The 18,030-nt window shown below is 42.4% G+C and overlaps 1 protein-coding gene across 1 annotated transcript in view; it reads right to left on the bottom strand.

Moving 5' to 3' along the window:
* The window catches only part of LOC122781630 (partitioning defective 3 homolog), a 175,649-nt gene that overhangs the window by 47,627 nt on the left and 109,992 nt on the right, over window positions 1-18,030 (bottom strand). The window contains exons 15-19 of the mRNA XM_044045450.1: window positions 17,442-17,672; window positions 16,463-16,557; window positions 16,299-16,381; window positions 10,221-10,349; window positions 3,445-3,726 (exon numbers count right to left, since the gene is read on the bottom strand). Of these exons, the coding sequence (XP_043901385.1) occupies window positions 3,445-3,726; window positions 10,221-10,349; window positions 16,299-16,381; window positions 16,463-16,557; window positions 17,442-17,672 (820 nt within the window). The remainder of the gene's footprint in view (window positions 1-3,444; window positions 3,727-10,220; window positions 10,350-16,298; window positions 16,382-16,462; window positions 16,558-17,441; window positions 17,673-18,030) is intronic.

Here is an 18,030-nt window from a genome sequence, read left to right as displayed (position 1 = left end):
GACATTGCCAGAGTTAAAGCTAGGCTAGGCTGAAGTGACCCCACTATTGTCTAACTCTCATACAAACTCGTTTACCTCTTTTTCTTTAACTTTGCAGCGCAGATGGTTGTCAAAGATGGAAAATTGTGACCTTTTTGCTGAGCTGTAATTCATAAAACAGTCCTGGGCCACGATTCCCCACGGCTGGCAAAAAGAGGAGGAGCAGAAGTCTCACACATCTCTCTCACATCCCTTCATTTACATTATAACACGATATTATTGTGGAATTACTAATATATGCTGCCTAACCCAGGCTTCAAGAGATGAATTTCCTCCTGCTCAGCAAACTAAAGTAAGACAAGCCCTCTTCAGTTAGAATCTGCATCTTGTGATATTCTCAAAATGGTAAGAACTTAAGAACAGACGAGTATGGGGTTCATTTGGGTGTGAAATACTCAAGTTGCTCTGACGTCAGTCACATTAATTCCCACTACAGTTTCAAACCGTTAAAAAGGAAAGTCCAGCATTTAGGAGATTATGCTTCCACCTGCAGTTATTTCTATTTCTCAACAGGATTATGCAAAAAAGTCAATTTGTCTCCAAACTGAGGGGAAAATGGGCAAAATATGAAGTGAGATTGAATCATTTTTCTGATCTCTTTCAATGCAAATTTGGGGCGCTGAGATTGGTGCAGATTATAAGATCACATTCTTTTCCCTGACATTTTACTTTTACACATAAGAGATACACAGATGTGTATGTGGTAGAGGCATGAGCTCTATTTAAGTGTTTATTTATTTATCTAACCCTTTAACACCTAAGCCTTTTTCCAGAATGACTTTCAACATCTGGCAGTTATTTACGATTTCCTGCATGTTAAATGTATTAACAATTTAAAATGAAGAAAAACAACACATAGTTGTACACAAACACCAGATTGTGTGTGTTTAATTTTTAATTTGAACTGTATGAAACATATTTGAAATAAACATGTTTGAATCTTTGTCTCAATGTGCAAAAACAGGCCAAAAAATAGAAAGTATGTACAAGAGACTCTGATTTACCGGCTTCCTGCAACAGCACCAGTTAATAACCACACATTGGCTTTGACGTGCAACTTCTCAGCTTTCAGAAAGCGTTGGAATTCGTCCGATAGCACAAACCGTCGCATAATTACGGTGATGCAAAGGGTTTTTCTGTAGGATTATTGAGTGCAATGCATTTGCGGTATTCACCGATTCATTACTGCCAACTTTCAATCCCTGTCCCAACAAAAGTGTGTGCGTTTGCACTTATCCTGGTATCATTGTAATAAGTCCAAGGACAAAACCTAACATTTTCCTTCGCTCTCAGTTTCTATGAACATGTTATTGCTTTGATCAAATCTGCACCGTCTTTAAGCTCTGGTATCAGTTCATTCTGCCATTTGAGTCACATAATAACAAACACTCCTGCTGCCGGCTGAGTTCCTCTCCCGCACATGCCTGGCATGGTAGGGTCTAATTCACTTCCTGTTCAGCGGGGGGCAGGACACAGGAAGCACACTTCCTGGTTCTCTCGGGAGGTTTATTATTCTTACGACGGGGGAGCTGGGAACGAAACACAATCTTTGAGGGGGAGCGCTGTAATTAAAGACTCCTGAAATCATATGTGTTTGTATATATTATGGGCAATATGACGAAAAAAGGTTATTGCAATACACTATTTACCAAATCAGTCAATATCAATCAAATCTTGAAAGGTTAAAGGGTTAACTCTGAGTACGGTACCCAATCTCAACGACTGGTTAAATGGGAGCAGTTCAAATCTCCACCAAATGATAAATGCAGAGCTTAAAAAGGGGATTAGTGTGTGCAATAGGGCTATTTTGATCAATGATGAATCAGTTTTCAGGGGTTTCAGACCTTTCAACTTCTTAAATGTGAATATTTTCTGGTTTCTTTGATCCAAATGACAAAGACATCATTAAAACTGAATCATTTTCATTTGTGGACAACAAAAAACATTTGAGATCAACATTTTTCTGATATTTTTCTGACCAAATGATAATGAAAATTGTCGTTAGTTGCATTAAAATGTTTGAAAATGGGAAGGAATAAAAAATCTAGACGTCCTACATCTATTTATAGGAGATTGAATGAAAATATTGTGTGAGTTTTTCTTACTGCGTTTTATTTTTTTTGGTCCTTTTGATAATATTTTTAAAATAAAAGCATTAAATGAAAATGTGAAATTTATGTTTATTATGTTAAATAAAAAAACAAAACAACAAAACTGTCCACAAAAATAATGTCATCACTAATCCATTAGCTTGTTGTTGCTGCTGCTGTTTTTGCCTGTGAGGAGAAAACATAATTGCAAAGTGTGTTCACCCCTAAGAGGAATACCACTAAAAACAATCTCTCAGGAGAACAGAGGCAGAAAAAACATTAAATTACTTATGTGGTTATTGAACAGAAAAAAAAGCTGCACTCTTTAATAAGACGATGATTACATTCTAAATCACGAGTGTTTTCCCGCAGCTAATTAAATGAGGCCTCACATCTGTAATGATAGTATATTTTCTCCAGTTTTGCATCGCCGTGCTTCCACAGAGCACCGCATTAGGGACTGAACAAAAGTCCAAGACAAGACAAACTCATTCATTCTATGTTTCTGCTATATGCTGCAGGCTTCACCTCTCCCGTCTTTGATCAAAACAAGGATTGAGGAGCAGACAGCGGAGCTGCGAGCGGCTGCAGCTGCTGATATGACGCAAAGATTCCAGTATTTGGGCTTTTTTTTCTTGGCCGACTATCACTGCAACAGACTTTTCTTTGGGTTACAAGTTGCGTAACACTGCTCGGCTGCGGTATCCGCAGACTTGAGGCCAGGAGTGTTATATTTTGAAAATGATTGACAGGTGTGTCTCACAACCACAGAGGGACTGAGCGTCTGGGAGCTCGGATGAGAAAACTTCACGGAAATTGGGAGAAATGCAACAAAGTGAAAAGGTAACAAGAAAGTGAAGTCAACAAAGGGGAGGACAGACGGGTAGAAAGACGGGTAGAAAGGTCAAGGGAGACAGAAAGAGGTGGATATTCAAAGGTTTCCATTCACTCACTGCCTCCCCAGAGTAATCCCACATCCCCCCGGAGAACAGTGCATTGTGTCGAGCAGTCGGCGAGTTGACATTTACCACCTGCCTTCTGCTGCGGTGATTATTTTCTCCTCTAGGTGTGATAGCCAGCCTGTCGTCTCTGTGCAATAATGCTGCCTCACAGTAACAAGAGCTGGGAGCGTGAGACAGGGTCCTGCAAAGACCTTTCTACTGAAAGACCATGTCTGAATGTAAAAGACAAATACAACTGATGGGACTGAGAGTCAACTGGACTCCATTAGTGTTAGAATTAAAAAAGTGACGATCCAGCAACTGATAAAACACTGCGACAGAGAGATTTTCAAAGTGTCTGATTCCAGTCCTACCTGTCTGCAGATGGAGGCCGGTCATTGCGGGCCTTGCTGACTTGAGTGTAAAGCGAGTCAGAATGCTGGTGCTGGTGGTGTGGATGGATGTGATGGTAATCGTCTCGGGGGCTGTGGGGTCGACTGTGACCGCTGTCCACGGAGCTGTTCAGTGGGTTGATGCCGGTGTACGTGTGCTCCTCCTCAGACGACCTCTCTGGGGTGCGACTTATGTCCAGAATCTCGGCGTAGTCGCGTTCCCTGGCCTGCCGCTCCCTCAGCTCCCGGGTTTTGGCCTGGATCCTGATGATGAAGATGATGAAGGAGCGTGTTGAGATTTTGATATCACATCACAAAGAATACAACTTTGTTTTAAGTGTACTTTTTCAAGGGTGTTCCATTCAGTAGGCTGGTATTATGTTGTCTTTCAACAAGAATATTGAAGATGTTGCTCCCACTTTTTTATTTTAAATGAATTGGACAGAAAATGTAATATTTGCAGTACATTTAAGAATAAGCTTAACTTTGGACATTTTAACTACTATTATAATAGGGTCACATTATTACATAGAATTTCTTATTAAACAGCAAATACATTACAAAGCACATTTCTGTCTTGAATTTTCCACCAACGTTTGGGTTTAATAATAACATTAACCAAATATTCACCTGCAAAAAGAGGAGAGGAAGCTGATTTATTTATTTCCACCACTTCTGCGCCAATCGGTTTTCATTATCATTATCCATTATTCCAACATTTCAGGGAACGATTAATATAGTCAGGTCATTCCCACGGTTTACGTACAGTAGCTCAGTGCAAGTGGTGCCAAAGTCCCGCAGACATCACTTAAACTGCACGTGTAGGTTAGTTAGTTAGATGCTGGCTAAAACACACATGTGGAGTCACATCCTGACATAAATGTGCACATAATACACTTCATTGTTTTTTTTTTTCAACCTTGTGGAACAGCTGGTGATCCCATTTAGGTTTTAATACTCCTGTGTTGATTGCTTTGGTCTGGACTGCAATGGCAGAAAGTGGGGTTCACTACCTGACCGGGTCTTGCCAAACACGACTCACGGTAAATGTTGTAAAACAATTACAAGCCATTGAGAGTTGAGAGTTTCTCCACAGCTTTGATTCACACAAAGACAATTGTAATTGCTTACACTGACCAGTGTGCGTTAATCATCACGTCATTCATTTCAATTCACAATAACATGGAGGGTTTTCATTTAGAAAATGCAGCATGTTGGAGTTTGGACTTGGCCGTAGACGTGATGTAAACCTCAGGAGGCGCGTTAACAAAACACCAGACGTAGCAGCGCAACATCTGCAAGCGATTGTTTATTGTGCCCTCTTAATTTTCCATTACTGAAGAGGGAGAAGACGTGGAGTCGATTATTTATGTTTTTGCCCCCAAATGAATAACACCATAAACAATGCATAATAGCCTCTCGCCCCCCCAAAACACCTCAAACAAGGAAGCACTTTGTATTTACAGAGTGCTGCTAATGCATAGCAGCTCTGTGTCTCTCAAACACGACACCTCTGACACCTCACTGTCTCACACAACTGCTAAAACACACACTTCTATACCTCCCTCTCTCTCCTTCTTTCCCTCTAAGCCATTATTTTGTGAAAAACTGGCAACACTGGTTTCTACAGCGGGGGGGGGACTACCTATTGCGCGGCCCCATAATTAGAGCCTTGCCAATTATCAGAGCTTTACAACCACCAATTATCATAGCGCTCTCTTTTCTCCAGGCCCCTTTTTTAATGGCCATGAGAAAGCGAATGGGACAGCGACGGTGGCGAGGAGGCGGGGGGGGTGCGACTTCACTGAGCACTCAGCGGGCTAAAAATCTGAAACACTTCCTCCAGAAAATGTGCACGCTGTGCACAACGAAACAATGAGTTTGATAAGGAAAGCTCCCCAGTGGATGGTGGAAAACTTAAAAAAAAACGAGGACAAAATGGGTGGAAAGATATCTAAATAAGGCAGCTAATGAAGCCGATGACGAACGGCTCCCCGCTGACTGTGTACAAGGGTAACAATCTTTCCAGCACAAAATGTGCACTTATTCCCACGACTTTACACGTGTCGGATGGAAGTATGTGGATTGTGCACACTGTGTCACCACTACTTGTGGACTAAGCAATTATCTAATGGTGCAGAAGGAAGCAGGGCCCTCGAGGGCTCTATCTTTAGAGCCGGAGGAGAAACAGTGTTTTCCATGAGAGAAAGCAGCTCCGCGGCGTCTGATTGTATACACAAGCACAGTGGCTGATAAGATAAGGCCAGACTTTCTCAAACCATTTCCCTGACGAGGCAGCGGACAAGTCAACGGGGTCAATTTCTGAAATCTCTTTCCCGTGACTTGCGGGTATGGGTTGGTTTTTAATTGCATGAAAGGAGGAGCACCAGCTGAAACGCTCCTCATTGTCAGTAGAGGATCACCCTCTGACTCTCAGTTGCCTTATCTGGGTGTATTAGATTAGATTTACACATTCCAGTCAGACCAACATGTTTATTTTGACCTATTTTAGACGTCCAATCTTCATCACAAGAATGCGATGATTTGGTTCTTCTGTCATGTAAACATAGTGAGCGGCTGAAATTAGACTGCAGTGGTTTATATGGATGCAGAGTGAGTGAGTTTATACAATGGGGACATTTGGAAAAAGCAGCTGAAAATGACTCAAAAAGACAATTAAGTTGATTGAAAAGGGGCAGGAAGGAAAAGCACACTTGGCCTAGTCATTACCCATGCACTCCCAAAATATTTGCAAAAGGAAGAACCTGCTTTCTTTTCTAATGGCTAACCTTGAAGAAAGATGAAAATACACCCAGCAAGTAGGGTAAATGGTAAAAAAAAAAAAAAAAGGCACCAAAGGAAGGAGAACATTTTTGCAGAAAAAGAGGGAAAAAGCAGATCAAGAGGCAAAGAAATGACAGGATGGCACATTATAGTATAAGAAAGGTATTTTTGAGTGACCTTTCTACCACATCAAGCCAGAACAATGGTGCATTATGTGCCATTGTATCCACAATGTAATAAACCTTCCTTTTAGCGGCAAAGCAGACATAACTGAGTAACCACGGAGAAAGGCAGGAAGCACATGAAGGAAGAAGGTCCAGCAGGATAAGACTGTCGCTGAAAATCCTTTTTGAATTAATAAAAACACAAGTTTGGATTTCAGGTTGTGGATTTTGTCTGGTTCTGAAGGTTCTGTTCTGCTCTTCAAGGTGAACACTGCAGTACTTTGATCATCTCTGCAGGCCACAGAAGCTACAGTATGTACACAATGATACTGACGTAATAAAGTACCTGGATGAACATGGTTAAGAATCTGTAGCACTTAAATGGTAAAGCAGGTCAAAGGAAGTTCGCTCCACAGCAAACATGATGCTTAATGGATGTGATGGCAAAAAAAAACCCCCAGTGCATTCAACCAGGTTTGCCTTGGCCCAGTTGTTGCCACGGCAGCAGCCAATGCTCACTGTGTTAGCCAGTCAAACAGAAAACCTTGTAGTTTCCACTGAAGTATGTTATTTTGTCCAATGTTGAGGATAGTGCAAGTACATTCACTGTCATCAACCTTTCAGGGATTTTCCAGCCTGAAGTCCATCACCTGAATTCATCACCGCCCCAATTTTAGTTAATAAAACAGCACTCTAGCTTCCCAAGGTAGATAGAACGAGATGGATTTTACTCAAAAGCTGTCAATATCTCCGCTGTCTTCAGCTGCACTGAGGTCAGCTGAAGACTTTTCTTCTACGACCACTCAGGACAAAAAAAGACATTTAAACCTCTGTTAAATTGAGTCAATGTCAAGACCATCTGTGACACAAGCAAGAGAACAGGGAACCAAGTCTAAATGACTGTCTCTAGGTCACATGAGGTGAATGCTTGCTCCATCTTCTGAGATAAAGGACAGTATTGTAAGAGAGAGATGGTTTCCTTTGCAAGTGCTCCTTATCCTTCAGAAGTAGGGAAAGTGCTGACCTGGGTAGTTAGCCTTGAGAAAAGACACCCCTACATTGCTGTTTTATGACACCACTTATATCTAAACTACAATAGTGTCCTTTCAACCTTTCTCAAGAAAATGTATTCACACTTGGCCTCATGTGACATCTTAAACTCCACTGGCTGGCATTTACACTTGGCCTCAGGCGACTCCCACAGCTCTAATAACTGCTGTTACAAAACCATGAGAACTAGAGCCCCAGGACCCACAGAACTCGACAGTCAGCTGTCGAGCAACGGGCGACCTTGCATCGCCTGCCCTCAATGGGCCAGTGTGTGTGGCACTGTTGGCTAGAGTCGGCATCAACAGGAGCCCTCCTGGTACAACCAGTTCAGTATCGAAGACTCCATACCAAAGACAGAAATGACACAGCAAGCACCCGACACCAACAAGGCAAACGAGAATGAGCTGATATATTAACACTCTTTGCACCAGCCAACCTTCTTCTCTTATGGAGAATACAGCCAACCGCCAACTGAAAGCATTTCCTCTCATGCCTTTTGTTTGTGTTGTGGTTGGATGTCATTTATGGCCTGAACAAAGCAAGCGATGGCAGCGTTGACACTCTTTTACCACTTAGTCTGAGCCAAACAAACCCTCACACCATGTTTCTAATCATGCAGAAATACACAATAACACGGTACGCACATGTGCACCTGCTCTTCAAATGACCGTACGTTATCGTCTGCAAACACTGGTGCACTGTCTGCTGTCTGTCTTGATTTGCTTCTATAGCTTGCAGTTGGACTCCACTGGGAGCCGAGTCTTAAACCTGCTTTCCATGTAGTCAATCGCAGCTGGATTAAATGCAGCCTTTGGCAGAGGCCAATCAATAGACGCTCTGCAGTGAGATGCCAAAGCTCCCAGCTGAACCTTGCGAGAACAGCTTGGCAAAACACAACTAACTAGATTGTTGTTTGATGCCGAAGGAGCTGCAGTCCTCCACCTCCTCAGTGGGCTCTTCCCGTCAATATCAGTGTTATTTCAGGTGATGGTTAAATCCAAATGAGAAGCAACTTGGGCTTTTCAGGTACATCATGGAGGGGGTGGTAAGAGTGAGTCAAACACCCAACAGTGAAGAAAATAATGAATACATTGACTTAAGAACAACTGTCAGAAAACCCCAAGGTAGCTCCTGCTCTGTGGACAACAACCAGCATTTAGCTCATTTGGGTTTCTCATCCACTGTGTGCTCCTGATTTCCCTCAGCTCGTTCTTGCCCTGAGCACCACATGACAAAAACTACCACACACAATAAATACACAAAATAGACAACTAAAAAAACTACCCACTTCTTTCAGAGGCCCTGTCCCGAGGATAAATCTTGAAGGAAGAAAATAAACTAAAAGGATATTTGTCCAATCAAAGATATTTATACAGACAGATTTACAACACACTGTAGTGTTGAGTGGTTACAGAAAACATTTAATAATTGCATTAATCTTTCCAAAGTAGAGCCAAGAATAGTGGGTTTGATTTATAATATACCCATTAATAAGCAAAACAAGAGGAAGTAAAGGATTGAAAGCCCTCATAATGACAAGGACATGAAAGTAGCCACAGTAAGACTAATTAAACCCAATATCCAATATGGCTGTATTTAAAATAAGAGTTCAGAACAGGTTTCAGGGGTCAGATGTGTTCAAAATCTATCTATCAGGGTAATAAATGTGTGTGACATCAGAGAGGTCATGAATTTGATTAACATACAAAAAGAAACGTTCTGAACTTTCAACCGTATCTCGAGCTACAACCAAATTATTTGACGTGGCATTTACAGTGACCTTACGCCAATTAAAAATAAAGACTTGGCTCTTATTTTGTTATTGGACTATCTGTTGTGCAGGTGTAAAGAAAGAAAAAGATGCCAAACCAATTTTTTTTTCAAACGAGCAACTGAGGGGAATAATGGCTCTTGCCCCTACACCAAGAGCATGGGAATTAATTAGCTCGCAGGGCAGTAATAGCCTTGGCATTTATAAACTGCTGCCACAGGAGGAAACAAAAAACTGGCATGGTGCCTGTCTGACATTTCATTTGGTTAAAAGAGAGCAACAGAGGTGCACAGTGAAAAAGAGTCTTGCCTTCTTGGGGCTGTTTGGTTTCACTATTTCTCACTATTTTTTTATACATAATAAACCCATTTGATACAGCCCATAATATGCAGCAGAGGGAATGTCTTCACTTCCTGACCTGTACACTTGTTATAATCCAATGTTCCACACTGTTAGAAGCAGTAAAGCCGACAGTCAAAGAAACATAATACATGTATATATATATATATATATATATATATATATATATATATATATATATATATATATATTTGCATTTGAGGGAAATCTTACAGCAAACAATTCATTCATTCATCGTCCAGCACTTCATCGACACGGGGCTAAAGGTGTAGGAGGACACCCTGGACTGGACGCCAGTGCATCGCAGGGCAAACATACAGAGACAGACAACTATTCACCCTCACATTGACAGGGTACGGGCAAATTAGAGCGACCAATTAACCGCAGAGTGTTTTTCGACTGGGTCGTGAACCCGGATCTTTGTGCTGCAAGGCAACAGTACTACAATATTTGAGTTCAAAGCATTTCTTAATCCAGATGTTAAGCCCCTTTGTTTGTGCAAAGAGTCCCGACCTGACCAACGCATACTGACATGAACTGGGCGAGATCCGTCACCCAACAACAGTGACTGGTATAATTACTACTACCGGCCTAGGTTGGCATTCACTCCCTTTCCAACAGAAACCTACCTCTCCTGCTCCATCCTCATCTTCAGCGTCTCCTCATCAGAAACCTGCGTCTCCTCGGGCCGCCACTTGCTGGAGCCTTTGCGGTCCATCTTCTCCCCTGGACGCTCGTCTTTCCGGTGCTTCCCAAACCTGCAACATGAAAACATGCACTCAGCGTTTTTTGTTTCCTGGAGCTGCTAAGACTGTGTATTGGCAAGAATCTGCGATGCGGTGAAAGTCAAATGGCAACTGCTGCCAACTAGTGGTTGGAGGCTTAAATACAACACAGAACCTGCTGAGTCGCTGTTTATCTTTGTGGTATAAGACGAAATGATAAATTATATACATTTCGACATTTAGTGTAAAGAGTAGTTTTACAATTCTACGTGTGAAGTGCAAAGAAGATGAATTAAAAGTCACGGCAGCATTTTAAGGAGATATTTTAAACCAACTAAGACTAAAAATATGAAAAACCTTATTACTTTATATAAACAAAATACAACAATTCTGACATTTCTCTGATATCCAACAGCCTTCAGTCAGGCCTTTAGCCCATGGACCAGTGAACTCACAGAAAACGTCACCTGAGACCACAAAGACTCCCCCAGCAGCTGCGACTTAACACTCAATCAAACCCTCAAATGAACCATGCGGAAAGTCCTTCTCACAAGTTCAAACCCAATTCAGCTCGTTTAAAGTTGTACAAGTGGTAAACGAAGAAGGTGTAGATGCGGCCCATCACAGTAATTATATTCATAGGGAGGGAGTGACGGTAATGAAAGAGGAGCCATTGCAGAGATATTTCAGCTTGATTGACTCTGTATAAAGCTGCAGCCTGTTGAAGAAATGACTTTGGCACCGCGCTCGCTTCCACAATGAACCTCCGAGATTATTCACGGGGAAATTGGCCTGCAGAGAATATCTATGACTTCTGTGTGTGTGTGTGTGTACGTGTGTGTTAATGACATAGACAGACAACTCTGAACAAGAGGGAAAAAGAACGAGCATACACGAGAGAAAGTCAATGAATCAAAGACTCAAACCAAACATGGTGAAAATGATGAGGTGTGTGTGTGTGTGTGTGTAACTGAGGTACAAAGCTAAAAAAGAAGATAAAAACATGGTGAAGCAAAGACAAAGTTACGTGATCAAAAGCAAAGGAGGACTGAGATTTCTGTGTGTTCGTGAATTAAAAAGAAAGTGCGCAAATTGCCTTGTTATGAGTCAGAAAAGGCAAACACAGTGTGTTGAAGTGTTTGAGTGTGTGTGTGTGTGTGTGTGTGTGCATAAAAAAAAAAAACCAGAAGAAAGAGAATTGAAAACAAGGGGAATAAAGAAAATCAATGACAGAAACACAGGAAAAGGAGAACAAAAACAAATGAATCTGTGGAGAAATCCAAGGGATGCAAGTGTGTAGGAGTGTGTGTGTGTGTGAAACACTGAGACCAAAGAGAAAAATAAAGGTGAGAATCAAAAAAATAAAGAATGAATGAATGAAATAATGAGACAGAAACTAAGAGTGAATTAAATGAAATCAAATCCTTAAGAATTGTTAAAAGGAGTGAGTGGTCTAGTATCTTTAGGGGGAAAGCAGCATTTTCAAACTCAAAAATGAAAGGTTTTTGCATCAAAGTGATGGAAAATGGAAAAAAACCACAGGTACGCCGAGCTGCGCTGTATGCACCAGCCGCCAATTAAATGTAAACAAGAGAAAACAAAATGTCAGCAGACGTCAAGGCTTTGCCATTGCTTTCTTTCTGATGATGAGGTTTTGGGGTTTGTAAAGCCCGGCGCGTGTGCTGTATTTGATTGTCTGTGGAACCGTGACGTTGACAAGTGTTGAAAGTGTAACAGTCATTTTGCTGCTAACTGCTTCTCTCACGCCTGGGGTTGCAACACAAGACTTTTTCCTGGTTAGATTCAGAGCACATCAAGAGCATCTTGAAGAGTTCAGTCCAAACACAACACAATCTGAGCCTGAGCAGAACTTGTCTGACATCGCTTTGGCACACACACACAGTGAAAGCACAGATCTTAGAACCGCAGCCGAGAGATTAAACGTTCTTTTTTTTTTAAACTTTCATGAGCAGTAATTTACATAATAACTTTGTCTGAGAGTTTGACATACAGAAGATAAACTTTTCAGTGATGATCACTATTGTCTTCCATTCATAATGTGCAGTTGTCAACATTTCTTATTATGTTTTATACAACCAAGATGATCCTGGAGAGAGTTTTGGTTCACATGAGCATCTCATTATGACTCTGATTAAGTGAATGTCTCTATACTAATAATGTGATTTTTAAATGGAAATTCTCCATTCCCCCCCCAGCTATGATGTTGTGGCACGTTGAAGGACAAACTCAAGAAAAACGTGAGTGAAGAGGAGGAGTAACTGCAGCAGGGAGGGCGGAGGAGGCAGAGTCTAAGGTCCATTACCTGATTAATCTAACTGTGGCTGTCTGCAAGACTGACGGCTTTCTGTTAATGCGAAGAGCAGGAGCGATCTATCACGGCAAGAGATGGTTGACATTTTCTCTCCCCACACCAGTAACTCTCATTAACGGCCCCTTAAAAAAAGTCTCGTCTCCGTGTAACACACACACACACACAAACACAAACTCACACACACTCTCCCCAAGATTTATGAGTGGCCGGGAAAACTTTGAAGAGGAGACCGAGCATTAACCATGACACTGTGGCATTTCATAATCTCATATTCCAGGCACAGTTACGTCGGCCTCGTCCTGTGAGCGCCAACACCATCGATAAAGACACTTTGACGGGCTTCCGAGGCTCGACGCGTCTACTTCAAAATGTCAGGGATTGAGCCGATTCAGTCCGATGTGTGACCACCGTTGTGTGTCAACGTCTGGAGGAACCGGGACGTCTGTTGGAAACACATGACCGCTGAAGTGGTGAGATTAAGATCAATCCAAGAATGAAAATGACTGTGTGATCAATGTCAAAACTAGCGGTGATGAAGGCTGAACCTTTTGGTAATCCAAGAATTAAAGATGGAACAGAGAGAAGGTTATTGAGTGTGTTATTTTTGAGTGTGTTATATATACAATTATTTACAATAATAATTGTAATAATAATGGGAATTGTTGCAGCTGCAGCAGAGACGTGGACATTGACAGTGGAAGGGGAACTTGAAAATTCTAGCCCGTGGCCAAGTGGAAAGGGAACTTGACTTGTAACCAGAGGGTCGCCGGTTCAAATCCCCACCCAGCCAAAAAGGACTGGGGTACCCCTGAGCAAGGTAGCCAACCCCCAAATGCTCCCCTGGCGCCACTCAGTGTGGCCCACTGCATCCTAATTCTAGGATGGGTCAAAATGCAGAGGAATACTTTCCCTAAGGGGATTAATAAAAACTAACTAACTTTAACTTTTAAACCTTGTAACCAGAGGGTTGTCAGTTCAAGTCCCCACCAGGTCAAAGGGCTGGGGTACCCCTGAGCAAGGTAGCCAACCCCCATTGCCGGACGATGTTAAAAAAACATCGCAATTTCCTATTTAAGAAAAATCCACCCCAGCAAATTCCAACTGGGTTTGATGGACGGAGCCGCAGTTACAGTTAGCGCTTAGCAACACACGCTGCTAAATAAATAAGTTCTCACAATGTGCTTCACTTGTGTCGGTCTCATGATGCGAAAGTTTACTGGCCACAAACCAAACGTGCTGTTTTTTTTTAAATATCTGTGTTCGAGTGGCTCTTCAGCAAGTCAAGAGCTCCGATCAGTGCCATGTCACTGAGTGAGTGAGTGAGTGAGTGAGTGAGTGAGTGAGTGCATGTCAAGGAGCTTCTATATGATGTACGTATGTAGGACGAATGGATCAGGAGAGGTCGGCCTCTGTGTGTGTGTGTGTGTGTGTGTGTGTGATCTTCCACTGCCTGAACCCTCTCATGTCTCGAAGGCCTCACACTCGGTCCCAATCAAAGCCTCATTACCATCAACTCCAGCCAACTGAACAGCCTGCCAACTCTGTAGCCATGTCTCCCTCTCTTTCTCCCTCTCTGTCCCCCTCTCTCTCCCTCTCTCCCTCCCTCTGATCATCACTTGCACTCAGATGCAACACCCAGTCTGGTAGCTTGGCATCGACAAAGATGGTTGCTGCCCAGAAATCAGAGGGCTGCGCTAATTTTGCAATGGTTTCACAGTGTGTGTGTCCTGGTGCCGTGAACAGGTCTGAACTTAGAAAAGACTGTCTGTGTGTGTGTGTCTGTGTGTGTGTGTGTGACAAGCTTCATGACGCGCTCTGTGAGGCAGGTCTCACCGTCTGCTGTGGAAAAAAACTCACACTTAAAAATACTCGTAAGTCTAAGTACTTAGTCTTAGTCCAAGTACAGTAAATTATAACTCCGTTAATATATGAATATCTGTCAGGACGACAGCAGATTAACTCTTACCAGACCAGACATGTGACCTGTATCACTTCCTGAGAGCTAAAGGACTTTAAATGAATCAAAATGAAGCTTTCGTAACTGGGATCACTGAGTCATCGCACCGTGTTGCATAACGTGTTTTTGTTTACGGTGGATTATTCCTTTAGGTTGAGTGTCTGGGTGTGTGAAGCACAGATGAGGGGTAAACGCGTCTCACATCATTGTGTGTGGAGCACACAGCTGTCTGTGGCTGGAAACACTGGGCGTGGATCACACTGACAGTCAGTCACATGTTAATGGAGCAGATCTGATGAGGACAATATTGAGACGATCACACACACACACACACACGTAACACTGATGTTAATGGAAATACACACCACTCATTATCAGCTGGTGTGTGTGTGTGTGTGTGTGAAGTGAGAGTCTTGCATTTAATGTGAGGATTTGACCCAATGTAATCCTACCGTGACTGCGTTAATACATTATTCATACATTATCATTTATCAATTATCAATATACATTATCACACTCAGATTGCTTAAATACTTAAGTTCAGTGTACAATTTGGGTGAAATTAAAGTTAAAATAATTCAACCTAATTGTATATAGTGTATAATCACCCAAACATAGAGGTGTCCGGCCGTGATCAGATCACTGTCGTCTCCCACTATCTCTTGGAGGGTGTTTTGCTTTGACGAGACACTGCACCCAACCCCGTCACCCTTTCTTCTCACTTTCCTCTCGCTCTCACACCATCTCTGTGGATCTCATTATCTTCCTCTCTCAGACAACAGTCATTGTTTCACCCTTCGCTGTCGCCACTGCTTTAACTAATATGATATACGGATATATTAGCGGGCAGCCCCTGAGGTTTTCTCCACCAATTTGGACACCAGTGATAATACATACTGTGTGTGTGTGTGTGTGTGTGCCAGGGAGATGATTTCACTCAGTTTAGCTCCAGGACGTTAGTTTGAACGGTGGATGATGAAGGGAACGTATTGATAACAGGAAAATAAACCAGAAAGTTCTTGTGGTGTCTAATTAGAATTGTGTCAGTTCACCACAGACAGACATGTGTGTCCATGACATAATCATGTGATCTGTTATTCAAACAAAAAAAAAAGATAGAAATACACAGTATTTCACTCAGTCAAGACATATGAAGTGTTTGCTGAAGGGATTACTCCGATGTGCGGATGACTCAGAGTACACATGCAGTATATCTCTGGTTTAGGAAAAGTTTCGTGCTGAAAATGAGAATTTCTGCTACAAAATGTACCGACGACACAATATAAGCTCTGAACACACTGCACAACCGACACCGTGTTCTCTCACGGCAGCGACCGCATGTAATAATGGGAGTTTATTTAATACCAGGAGCGAATCATTAAAGGGATAGTCTGGGTTTCGTTTTCTGAGGTTTCTGTACGTAGTCACCACGCAACATTCAGCTCAGCGTGCCGCCTGTTTGGAGACGGTAACCAGATTATTTATCTCAGCTGTTGTAGCATCTTAAACGATAATCAATAACATTCTAACTGTACAATATATTCTGGATATAGTAAGTGGTTTACTATGGTGTCAACACACTCTGAATCCTGTTCCAAATGGTATAAGAACCACTTTATAAACCTGAATTTTCCCTTTAAATAAAGGATCAATATTATTTTTGCCTGTGGCTGATTTGGATTCCTTATCTTACCTGAACATGTCGCCGAGTCCCTTCAGCATTCCCTTCTTGGCTTTTCCCTTGTCCTTGTCTTTTCCTCCCTCCTGCTTCTTCTTCTCCTTCCCTCCCTTTTCTTTGTCTTTGTCTTTGTCCTTGTCCTTCTTCTTGTCCTCTTTGGCGCGGTTGGTGCCGTTGACCAGGGGCTTCTCAGGGCCAGAGAGCGGCGTCTGGTCGGCCACCGTGGACACGGAGTCTCGCCCCGACCGCGAGCTCTCCTCTGTGTCCTCCTCCACTGCAGAGGACGTAAAAGAAGACACATAGTAGACAGGCAGAGACAGAAACCAACACAGGAAAAGCAATATGAATTCAATAAATGTGCAATTAAAGTCATTTAACTGCATATATTATCACGAGACTGAAGAGCTCTGCGCCTTAATGACAGTTATCATTAGACACTTGATGAAATGTAAAACACGATATTTAGTTCAGAGAAAACAACAAATCATTTCCTTTTTTTTTTACCTGTGGGATTTGGATGAGTATTAATAAGGAGAGACTATATATCACCATTCTGACTTGTGAGATGAGATTATTGATTCTGATGTGAATAGATTTGTTAAACGCCGCGCTCATTTCTCTCTCCAGTGCCATCATCTCAAGACTTCTCGTAGGAATAACTTCATGTAAAAAGGATCATTTGGCTGAAAGTAACGGCCGACACCTATGAAATCCTGCACTTCACTGTTTGGTTGATGGATGATTGTCTTGTAATATACTGTATATACAGTACATGTATAAATGTTTAATTTCACTGACTTTCAACATGTTCTTATACAACATTCCCATTCTTTGACTTGTTTTGTCCTCCTCACGGCGTCTCATACTGACAGGTGATGTATTTAGTGTCGTACGTGGTGAGCTGATACCTCCTGACTCAGCAATATGCCACTACCACAAGCAGTGATAAAATCAGCTGCTGCCAGACACTAAGCATTAGTCAGCGTGTTGTCACTCCCATGCATTAGTGAGGACAGCCACAGGACAATCACTGCTCTGTTAGCATCACTCAGTAAAACCACGGTGCAGCATCCAAGTAAAAAAACAGAAGTTCCACGGTGATGTGTCTCACTGTAGGACCACACCCGGCCTGTAAGTGTTAAACATGTGATGTCTTACACGTCTCCATGCCCTCGTCCTCCTCCTCCGGCGGAGCCGGTCGGTCGTACGACTTGTCGATGGCCGCCCTGAAGCTCTCGTTGCAGCCGCGGCCCCTGATGATGCGGGGGCGAGGCCGGTGAAAGGGGAGGTCACCGTTGAGGGTTACCTCGGCAACAGCCGTCTGCAGGCTCTCGAGGGAGCTGGACTTCTTCAAGCCCAGTGACGGTCCCACGTCCTTTGTGGAGGAACCTGGTGGGAGGACAAAGACGACTGTACAGCGGGAACATGAACACAACACTTTCTGTTTATTATGTGTGTACATTACAGGGGCAACTATGTCCCAATGAGAGCTAAAAATGGTTGCTATGGTAACCTGCTGCCTACGGTCTTACAGCTGGCAGTGCAGGTGATCATATCACATGTCCAGAGGAATTCAAAATGATGCATCACTGTGTCTTTCTGGATTATTTCTCCTGTCCTTTCCCAAATTGTAGTTCATGTAAATACATCAAAAATTCACATTGTTACACATGTATTTGGATGGAAAACACAGTAAATGACACTTCATGTCTATTCTCTACCTGCCTCCTCTAATTCACTACCCGTT

The sequence above is a fragment of the Solea senegalensis genome, linkage group LG1 (genome assembly GCF_019176455.1).
Source record: "Solea senegalensis isolate Sse05_10M linkage group LG1, IFAPA_SoseM_1, whole genome shotgun sequence".
In the NCBI taxonomy this organism is placed as follows: domain Eukaryota; kingdom Metazoa; phylum Chordata; class Actinopteri; order Pleuronectiformes; family Soleidae; genus Solea; species Solea senegalensis.
This window is presented reverse-complemented; position numbering and strand designations above follow the sequence as displayed.